Genomic DNA, 11,263 nt, shown 5'->3' on the forward strand with positions numbered 1-11,263 from the left:
TAGTTCTCTGCCTTTTCGTTTTTATAGGTTTTTGGTGTGGTGTCCTTTTTGTAGAAAATAGAGTTGTAGCCTCTCTTACTTCTGGTATCTGCCACCCTTGTGGCTGAAGTTGGTACAGGGGCTGGCTGTAGTCTTCCTGAAGGGAGGGACTGCTGCCTGCCCACTGGTAGGTGGGGCTGATTTCTATCACTCTGGTGGGTGATTTTTATGTCTCTGGGTGATATTAGAAGTGGTTGTGTGCCTAGGGGGTCTTTAGGCAGCCTTTTTACTGATGGGTGTGGCTGTGATCCCACCTGGATTATTGTTTGGCCTGGGGCTTCTTAGCACTGATGGGTGGGGCCAGATTTTCCAAAAATTGCCACCCCCTAGAGGAACACATGATGATGAATATTCCCAAGAGCTTTGCTGCCAATGTCCTTACCCCACAATGAGCCACTGCCACCTCTTGTTTTCCCAGAATATCCTCTAAGAAGTGCAGTCAGGTCTGATCCAGTTTCCTATGGAGCTGCTGCTTTGCCCTGGGATCCAGTGTGCATGAAAGCCTGTGTGTGCCTTTAAAGAATGGGGTCTCTGTTCTCCCCAGTCCTGTGGAGCTCCTGCATACAAGCCTCACTGGCCTTCAATGCCAGATGCTCCAGGGGGCTCTTTCTCCCAATACTAGATCCAAGGTGTGGGAACCTGACATGGGGCTGAGAACTCTCATTCCTGTTGATAAGTCTCTGTAATAAAACTACTTTCCAGTTTGTGGGTTGCCCACTGGCAGGTATGGGGTTGCTTATATCACATAATCACCCCAGTTGCCATCTTGATGTGACCTTATTTTTGGCTTATGGAGTATGATATCTTTTTGCAAGTTCCCAGTCCATTTGGTTGAAGCTTGTTTAGCATTTGATTGTAATTTTGTTTTTGTTTTTGTTTTTGCAGAGAAAGTGAGCTCCAGTCCTTCTATTCCACCATCTTAATCCCCTGATTGTTTTCTTACTGTTGCATTTAAGAGTTCTTTCTATATTTTGGACCATGGTCCTATATTGGATATGTCTTTTGCAAATTTTTCTATAAGTTATTGTTTGTCATCTCATTATTTTGACATTATCCTTTGTAGAGCAAGGATTTTAATGTTAATCAATTCCAGTTTATCAACTATTTCTTTCATGGATGGTGCCTTGGGTGTTGTATCTAAAAATCCATGGCCATATCCAAGGTCATCTATGTTTTTATCCCATTTTTCTTTTAGGGTAACTAGTTCTTTGTTTTACATTTAAATTAATGATTCATCCCTCAGGATCTTTCATCACATGGGTATTTATCATCCCTGTAACATTAATGTGAGTTTAGAAGTCTTAGTCTTTGATTGTGGGAGGTGGGCTTCCACAGAGAATATGCGAGGGTTCCCTGATCTTAAAGTCTGGTAGTTGGTGATTTTAGTTTCTTCATTCTGGAAAGCTTGAGACAAAGAAAGGTGTCCCTCTAAGTTTGGGAGTAATTGATCCTAATTATCATGAAGGACTGGGCAACTTTCCTGACCAGCGATATCCTTAATCAGGTGATTGTAGGTCTGCCATATGATAGGTAAACAGCAGGATAAACAAGAATTCTTACACTTCAGGAATGAAGAGCAGGGAAGCAGTCTTGAAAGGAGGTCATGTTGGAGGAACATAGAAGAAATCAGTATGGGTGGTAGAGGAAGGCAATGATGAATTTCATTTACAGCTTTGGGATCATCTGTAGCAGCAAAGACTGTAGTTTGTTCCACTAACTCTCCCTTTTAAATTCTGTTTGTCAAGTGTGTGATGACTGACATCCTTCAGGCTCAGTGTGGGGCACAAGCATATGTGGGCAGCACTTGGTGTGGATTATACTTGATGCTGCTGTGAAGCTCCTTGTCCCACTTGGGTTATTGGAAGCTGCATTAGAAAGTTTTCAGCAAGCTGACAGCTCCTAGCTGTGCTTTGGCTCTGCCTGAGGGCTTTCTCTGGCCCAGAGGGAGTTTGCAGCCACCTAGCCAATGAAGATGTCAGTTATCATACGTTACCCAAAGGGAGCACACAAGTGGATAGCTTAGTCTACTGAAATTTGAATCATATAATTGTATCATTATTCTGTGGGGACAAATGTAGTTCTTTCTTGTGGAGGGAATAGATTCTTGCTAAGATCCAAAGAATTCATTAACCAATTAATTCAGGGATTCATGTACTATCGGTGCTATAACAATGTCAATGAGTTAGATGTAATTATATAATTTGGGAAGATACAAAGATAATCCATGCCAAGAGATGACATTTATTGTGCACTTACTGTGTGCTTTAGCATGAATCATGTCATTTAATCTCAGTAATAGTTTCATGATGACAATGCTATAACTATCTGCACTTTACACCTGATGAAACAGGACTGAAAGGACACTTAATTTGCTCAGGGCCAACAGTTAATGAGAAGCATAACCCAGACCCAGTTCTTCTGAGTACTGCCCAAGGACTCAATCTACTTCCTTTACACATCCCTGGAAAAGGTTCCCTCCATGCCCTGAAGTCTCTCCTAGGTGAGAGAAGGTTCCTGCAGGATGCGAAGTGAAAGCTATATTTGTGTTCTTGTGGCAGCAACTATAAGCAGTGTGGGGGCTTGCAGAAGCCAGACTTTCTGTTCCTGGACCATAGTGTGGTATTGGCAACATTGGTGTTGGAAGATGACTAAGCTCTTCCTATTTCCCTGTTGGCGCTATGAGCAGATAGAGAGGATCCCAGGGTATCCCTGAGATCTGGGACATCCCCTGAGGTAGCTCTAGCAGCTAAGTCCCTCCAGCCCCTGCAGAGGCTCTTGCCCAAGTTCCAAAAGGATTTGGAGGCAATTAGTCTACAGTGATTCTTTCCTTAACAGGGAGCTTAGGGACTATTTATGAATCCTTCCTAAGGCTTGTAAAATGGTGTCCTCCTGCCTGCTGCTCTGGAGATCAAGAACAGATACAGAACTTCAAGAGGTCATGGGCTCAGAGAGGCTTTCTGTTTTATTCCTGGTGTTCTCAATAGAAAGTCAAGACTCAGGAAACGTCTTGGATCAGATGGTGCCTGAACTCGCTTAAGGAGTGGCCCAGATCTGAGCAAGCTGGGAGTTCTAGGTGGGCAAGATGTGTTTCTATGCCTGGATGTCGGCTTGTCATTCTACATGGGCCTGTGTTTCTTTCCTCCTGTAATGTGGATATATGTATGTTTTCCTCATGAGTTTTGTCTCTACGGGGCGTGTGTGTGTGTGTGTGTGTGTGTGTGTGTGTGTGTTTACTCTATGTTGTCTTTGCAGGGAGTGTTTATAGTGTTGGTTCTTATGGGTGGGGTCTGAATATCTCATTCACTGATCACCTTCACCTGCGTTGGAAGTAGGTCAGTGGAGCCTGGAACATTTCATCCTTCAATGAATGTTTGTACTAGTGACTATGTAGCAGCCATGGTTACTGTTCTATAGATCAAGATGGTGAGAAGTTACACATCAGTAATTTAAGTGTGCACATTAGCTTATGTTTTAGGGGCTTCTGGTTCATGCCTATGAGCCGAGATATTCCTTTAACAGTCTTTCAACAGTGGCTGATCACTGCATTGATGAGCAAGTTCACATGTGTTTCCACCCCTGGGTATGTGGCACATACTAATAGATATGAGCTCTGTGTCAGACTGGGGTCCACTCCTCAGTCTGGTCCTCAAATGTTTAGGTGGTCTTAGGAAGTGACTTCAATTGGATGAGGGTTAAGAATCTTCACAGGTGCAGAAGTAACTCTTCCTACACCACAGTGTTATTTTGAGGATTAAGTGAGGAAAGCACATGAATTATTCAGCATGAAGCCTGACACATAATTGGTGCTGGGTAAAAAAGAAGGTATTTTTATTATCTTGCTGCAAACTCCATGTTTGTGTCATGAAGTTTCCTCTTTCTCTATTGTCTGGGGCAGGACTGGCAGAAGTCTTGGAAAACAGGTCCATCCAAAGGCTCCTTCTCAATCTTCAAGTTTACAGTCTGACCTTCTTTCCATGGCTCATGGCCAAGCTGCGTCCTTCACAAGGTCCTACTTGAATCAAGATTACTGATTGGTTCAGCTCATCTTGTTCTCTTCCAGTTTCTCTGTGAGGACCAAAACAATGCTGCTTGTTGAGTGAGTGGCCATGCCACTATAAATGGTCTTTATTGTCCTCCTTGGTGGCCATGAACTGAAATAACCAGTGACCCAAGCAAGATCCTGCTCCTGTTACTGTGTCCAAACTTGTATTGCTTGCTTCATGACAGGCCAGTAAGTCGAGAGACAGTTTGTTGAGGGCAAGGAATAGTGAATGTATTTGGAAAGCCAGCATATGGAGAAGATGGTGTCCCAAAGAACCATCTTCCCTAAGATAGCATTCATGCTTCTCTTATATTAAAGGAGGTAAGTGTATATTTGGTTTCTGCAAACTTCTTGGTGTTGGAATCTTTTGTTCTTGCAGCTGTCCACATAGGACAGGTCACAGTGCTCTTGCAAAAAACCTCCAACTAGACAACTTTATTCTCTGTTCTGCAACTTTTTAATCTCCATGTGAATGGGAAAATTTACACCTTTAAAGATCAGAGTCTTGTGAATGGGCTCTTCTGTCTATTTCAGGCCAGAGGCAACATTCTTTACTCATAGCAAAAACAATAGAATACAAAGTTAAAGTAAAAGAAATAGGTCCAATATTAAGTCAGCTTTGTTCTTCTATTTTAGTCTCTGAGGGAGACATGCAATTCCCCATCATACCTGAGTGAGAGTGCCCATCTTGAGTCCTTCCTCAGGGCTATGTGGTTGGTAACCCTACCTCTAACCTAATTTCCAAAGAAATATTAACTTGGAATCCACCATCAAAAGCCAAGTCACCTGAGGTAAGTAAATTTTCTCTTAGCTACACTTTACACATTTATAAAATGAAGATATAATATTTGCCTCTTGTGGCGATCTGATGGTGGCTCAGTGGTTAGTAAACCTGACCAGTATCCATGAGGACTCAGGTTCAATCCCTGGCCTTGCTCAGTGTGTAAAGGATACAGTGTTGCTGTGAGCTATGGTGTAAGTTGCACACCTGTCTCAGATCCCACATTGCTGCAGCTGTGGCATAGGCCAGCAGCTACAGCTCAGATTGGAGACCTAGCCTAGGGACTTCCATATGCCACAGGTGTGGCCATGAAAAGACAAAAGACAAAAAAAATCTACCTTTTGTGCCAAGCAGTCTTAAAATAAAATTACTGTTTTGAGATGTTAAAAGTATGTGAAAGTCCTTTGTGTGATATGTAAATATGGGTCATAAATTTTTCTTAGAGGGAGTTAGGAACATATTGGAGAAAGTTAGCTGACATAATAGAGCTTCTCTTTATATTTTGACTACTGACCCTCTAATTTCCATGCTGAGTGCTTAAGAGCATGGATATTGGTCAGACAGTCCTATGTTGTGATTCCATCTGTTGCACTTAATTGTGTGTATCTTTGCACATTTAAATAATGTATACCTGTGTTTTCTTCTGGTTAAAGTGTGTGTTAGAATATTTATTAAGGCTACTGTGAAGACTCAGTTTGAAAGTGTGTGTAAAACACTTGGAACAGTGCCTGGGACTATTGACAGTGGCTTGGAAGCCTGGATTGGACAGTTTTGATAAACATGGATTTTAAGTGACTCAAAACAGATAGGGTGCAATGAACTATACCAAAAGCCCATGGCATAGCTTTAGTAATTCTCTTTGAATGTAAGGAGTTTCATTTCCTTTTTAAGAGGTGCCTCTTACCTGGTGCCCTTTTCCCATTTCCATCTTAGCAAATTACAGAGATTTGAGCCTAGCTTGATGTAAAGATGAACACAGAGACTTCTCAGTCCTTCTTGACTCCTATCTACTCAATAGGGGACAAAGCAGTTGTTCAATAACTATTTATTGAATGAAAAATAAATATCCATTTGTTTCTTTGGCAAAAAGCCTTGGTTAATGTGAGGTTTTGATGTATTATTGGAGCCAGAATTGGAAAGACTGATTCATTCACCAACAATTAAGACAAAAGGAAATGTAGCAAAAATTAAGAGCTTTCATAGTACAATGGAAATGACTATAATCTTATGGCATGTTCTTTGACATTTCCCATTTCCCGCAATTCCCAGGTGAGGGAAAAACAGCATGAGGAGGGAGAACCAGAGCCACGTGTCTGAGTTCCTCCTCTTGGGGCTCCCCATCCATCCAGAGCAGCAGGGCCTGTTCTTTGCCCTGTTTCTGGGCATGTACCTGACCACAGTGCTGGGGAACCTGCTCATCATCATACTCATCAGGCTGGACCCTCGCCTCCACACCCCCATGTACTTCTTCCTCAGCCACTTGGCCCTCACAGATGTCTCCTTTTCATCAGCCACTGTCCCTAAGATGCTGATGTACATGCACACTCATGATCAATCCATCCCCTATGCAGGGTGCATTTCCCAGATGTATTTTTTCTTACTTTTTGGTTGTCTTGACAATTTCCTTCTTGCAGTGATGGCCTATGACAGATATGTGGCCATTTGTCAGCCCCTCCATTACACCACTGTCATGAGACAGGAACTGTGTGTCTCCTTAGTAGCTGGGTCCTGGTTTCTCTGTTCTACCCTTGCCCTGTTGCACACCCTCCTCTTGGTCCAGCTGTCCTTCTGTGTGGACAATACCATCCCCCATTTCTTCTGTGACCTCACTACCCTCCTGAAGTTGAGCTGTTCAGACACCTCCATCAATGAGCTAGTCATCTTTATTGTGGGAGGAATACTTTTCATCCTGCCTTTGAGTAGTATCTTGGGCTCTTATATTCATATCGGGACTGCAGTTCTGAGTGTCTCTTTTACCAAGAGTCTCTTTAAAGTTTTTTCCACCTGTGGCTCCCACCTCTTCGTGGTGTCTTTATATTATGGGACAATTGCTAGTGTTCACTTTTTCTCCTCATCATGGGAATCTAATGACAAAGACATAATTGCTTCCTTTGTGTATGCAGTAGTTACACCCATGCTGAACCCCTTCATCTACAGCCTCAGGAACAGAGACATAAAACAAGCCTTTGAGATATTTGTCAATAGGGCTAACTTCTTGAAGTGATAATCACTAAATCCTCACATGGTATCCATGTGCATAGTGAGATAATCTTTTAAAATTATCATGTGGTTGGCAACTCTGTAACTTCAAATGAATATGCATTCAGTCATCATACATGGTGCTAATATATCAATAAGGTCCAGTTTGTTACTTGCATTGTTAAATATTCTTTAATTATTTTTCTGCTCCATCATCTCTTTTAATATATGTGGAAAACACTGTGCAATATATTACACATAATAATGATTGTGGTTTTGCCCCTTTCTCCTTTTAGATGTGTCAGCTTTTGCTTATATATTTTATATACTTGGTTATTGATAACACACCAATTTAGCATTAAGTTCTGTGCCTTGTGGACAGATTCTTCTCTGTAGAATGTGCTGAAATTGGCTTGCACTGGCTGCAAGCTGATTGTTAATATCTCTTTTCAGCTCCGAAGTCAGTGACATGAAGCTGGTGGATTGAAATCAGTCACAATGCGCATAATAATGCTATGTAAATTGGCAAATGCTACAAAATAGTGCTCTCCTATGATGAAGGGCCATTTATTATTCATTTATTAGCATACCACTGCATTTATAATGTGGGGAGAATTGTCTTTAGCAGTGGCTCCTACCTTCACAACTCATTTACTTCTGATATTAATATACCAGCACTCTTTCAGTTGGTGTTACATGGCATTTCTTTTCTAACACTTTAAACATTTTTATGTCCTTATAGCTGTAAAGCATTGTTTGTTAACAGTGTAAGTTCAGTTTTATTCTTTTTATGTATCTTGACCATCATTGTATTTCTGGAGAATTTGATCTCTTAACATCTAATGTAATCAGAATGTGTCTGAATTTATGTTTTCCATGTTTCTATTTGTTTTGTAGTTGAGACAACTGATTTCATATTTATTGTCTCTTCTCTTTGTCCATTTTCAGTAATTAAATATATATTTTGTTATTCCAGAGCCCCTCCATTAACTTATTAACCATACATTATTATTATTTTATTATTATTTTCTGTGATTCACATAGAGTTTATGACTTATTTTTCTTAATTTTTTTTATTTTGGTATAACATTGTATACAACATGAGTTGTACCACTTTAACACTTTGTGGTATACAATTAGGTGGCATTTAGTACATTCATCACTGCTATTTTATTCTAGGTCTTCAAAAGGGAACTATGGAACATTGATGAAGTTGAGTACTTAACAGCTATGAAGAAATAGTGGCATAGATACCTATGAATCAATATGCAGGGATTTCCAATATAAATTATTAAATGGAAAAAAGCAGTGCATAAAAGAGCATTTATAGCATGCTACTTCCTATGTGAAAAAGAAGGGAAGGCAGTATATGAGGAAGAAGGAACACATGAGGAATCAATTTGAAACTAATGAGACTGCTTATCTACAGGGGTTGGAGTGGGAATAGGATAGGAAAGATGGGGAGATGAGCATATTTTTTGTGTAGTTTTGACTGTGTTATCTTTTACCACTAAAAAATAAAAAGAAGGTGGTGGAAAATAAAGGAAAATAGAATAAAGCAAAAAATGAGCCTAACTATATTTTGACTTAATACCATAATCATAGTAAAGGGGAAAATAAAGTAATTAAGTTATTATTGAACAGTGAATTTTGTCTGTATACTACTCTTAACAATAACAAAAATGTAAGCACATTTTATGGTAAGCTCATTTTTTGGAGCTGAAGTTAGTTGGTCATTAACAGTGGTTTCAATACAAGATTCTGAAATTCTGTATATTCAAAGATTTCATAAATAAGTAAACTTGTTTTGAAAAAGGCACTGACTCTATTGGGAGAAGGTGTGATGTATGTGGAAAAAGAGAGGCTAGAAAGAACCCTATGGTGTTGAGCTAGAATTGAAGATATCAACTTGAACCCAGGATATGTATAAACAGACTGAAATTATATGTCAGTATAATCTGGTTCCCATCTCCCCTTCTTTCTGTCCCACCCCTGACCCACATCTTATGGGTAGCATTCCTTTAGTTTGCTTGTTTCTAGTTTCTACATCCTGTGTTTCTTTTATATATGTTTCCTGGCTGTATTCTCTGAGATCATTTAGAAGCCTTGTAAGGGATGAACACACACAATGTCAAATTTGATTTTTAAGTATCAGTCTCCTCTAACAAGAACCAAAGTGACTTAGAAAAATGGCAGATTCTAGGACTGGAGCCAGGACATGATAAGACCAGGGAACTTTTGCTGAGCTTGAAAATAAAATATGCTCAATGAATCATGGGGACACAGGAGCCATCTGGAAGGGCTCCCATTGGCCAAATCTAGAATAATTAGAGCTTCAAAATGAAAAACATCAGTAATGTGTTACAACTCAGAGAATAAATAAGAATTCATGAGTCCATGATGATATAAATAAATCAATGAAAAATCAAATGTTGTGGAGTATGGGGAAGTTCTTTCCTATAGGAGAATACAGTTAATGAACATGGAGGAAATGATCAAATTAGAAAATCACCATTTGACCACCACATTTGCAATAGTGTGCTCAATGTGAGAACCATCAATGGATTTTAGATATGGTGGGTAGAACTATATTAAGAAAAGTGTTGTGGCTGTATAGTCTCAAAATATTGACCAAATGATAATTAATTACAGAGGTTAAAATTATAACTTAATGTAGAGAACCTATAACTTAATGTAGAGAACCACTTAACCAATTGATTAAGGATAAAATCACTAGTAATTAAACAGTTTTTTCTTTTTAGGACCTTACCTGTGACATGTGGAAATTCCCATGCTAGGGGAAAAAATGGAGCTGCAGCTGCCAGCCTATGCCACAGCCACAGCAGCAAGGGATCTGAGCAGCACCTGTGGCCTACAATGCAGCTTGCAGCAATGCTGGATCCTTAACCCAGTAAAGGAGGCCAGGGATATTAGTTGGGATTGTAATTTGCTGAGCCACAAAGGGAACTCCAAAGAACAGAAATTCATAATGAAGTTGTGCAATTTTTGAAAACAATCTGGGCATGTAAGGCTGATGTATGGTATTAATTAGTAAACATGAGTAAAGGCCTTAGCCTATGTTTCATGAAAATGTTCACCATTATGAATGATAGTTTGTGGACTATTTTAGCATCAAGCACCTTTACTGATTTTTTTATTTAGAATATATATTTTATTTATTTATTTATTTTCATCATTTATTTATATATATATATTTTTTTTTTTCTACTGCAGAGCATGGTGACCCAGTTACACATACATGTATACATTATTTTTTCTCACATTACATGTTCCATCATAAGTGACTAGACATAGTTCCCAGTGCTAAACAGCAGGATCCCATTGCTAATCCATCCCAAAGGCTACATTCTACATCTATTTACCTCAAGCTCCCAGTCCCTCCCCTTCCCCTTTGGCAACCACAAGTCTATTCTGCAAGTCCATGATTTTCTTTTCTGTGGAAATGTTCCTTTGTGCCATATATTAGATTCTAACTATAAGTGATATCATATGGTATTTGTCTTTCTCTTTCTGACTTACTTCACACAGTATGAGAAAAACTACGTGAACTGATCAAAAAATTCAGCAAAGTAGCAGGATATAAAATCAACATTCAGATATCAGTAACATTTATGTATACTAATAATGAAATATTGAAAAGGAAATACAGAAATACAATCCCTTTTAAAATTGCACCCCCAAAAATCAAATAACTCAGAATATACCTGACCAAAGAGGTAAACAACTTATATGCCAAGAACTATAAAATGTTAATCAAGGTAATCAAAGAAGATGTAAAGAAATGGAAAGATATTCCATGCTCCTGGGTTGGAAAAATTAATATTGTAAAAATGGCCATACTGCCCAAAGTGATCTACAGATTCCATGCAATCCCTATCCAATTACCCAGGACATTTTTCACAGAACTAGAACAAACAATCCAAACATTTACATGGAACCACAAAAATCCAGAATTTCCAAAGCAATTCTGAAGAATATTTTTTTTGAAATACAGCTTGCAGGACCTGTGTAGCTCAGTCATAAAGAATCAGACTTTTAATCTAAGGGTCCAGGGTTCAAGTACCTCTCCAGGTGCTGTGTGAAATGTAGTTCATAAGCAATATTATATTCGTTTCAGGTGTATTATATGGTGATTTGACATTTTCATACATTATTAATTGTTAATCTAATAAAAATATATC

The 11,263-nt window shown here is 39.2% G+C and overlaps 1 protein-coding gene across 1 annotated transcript in view; it reads left to right on the top strand.

The window, feature by feature from the left end:
* Positions 1-7,086, top strand: part of LOC125121357 (olfactory receptor 1J4-like) — a 30,853-nt gene extending 23,767 nt beyond the window's left edge. Inside the window, exon 3 of the mRNA XM_047769593.1 lies at positions 6,147-7,086. Within this exon, the coding sequence (XP_047625549.1) occupies positions 6,147-7,086 (940 nt within the window). The remainder of the gene's footprint in view (positions 1-6,146) is intronic.
* The last annotated feature ends 4,177 nt before the right edge of the window (positions 7,087-11,263 follow it).

This window comes from Phacochoerus africanus, chromosome 2, assembly GCF_016906955.1.
Source record: "Phacochoerus africanus isolate WHEZ1 chromosome 2, ROS_Pafr_v1, whole genome shotgun sequence".
Taxonomy (NCBI): Eukaryota; Metazoa; Chordata; class Mammalia; order Artiodactyla; family Suidae; genus Phacochoerus; species Phacochoerus africanus.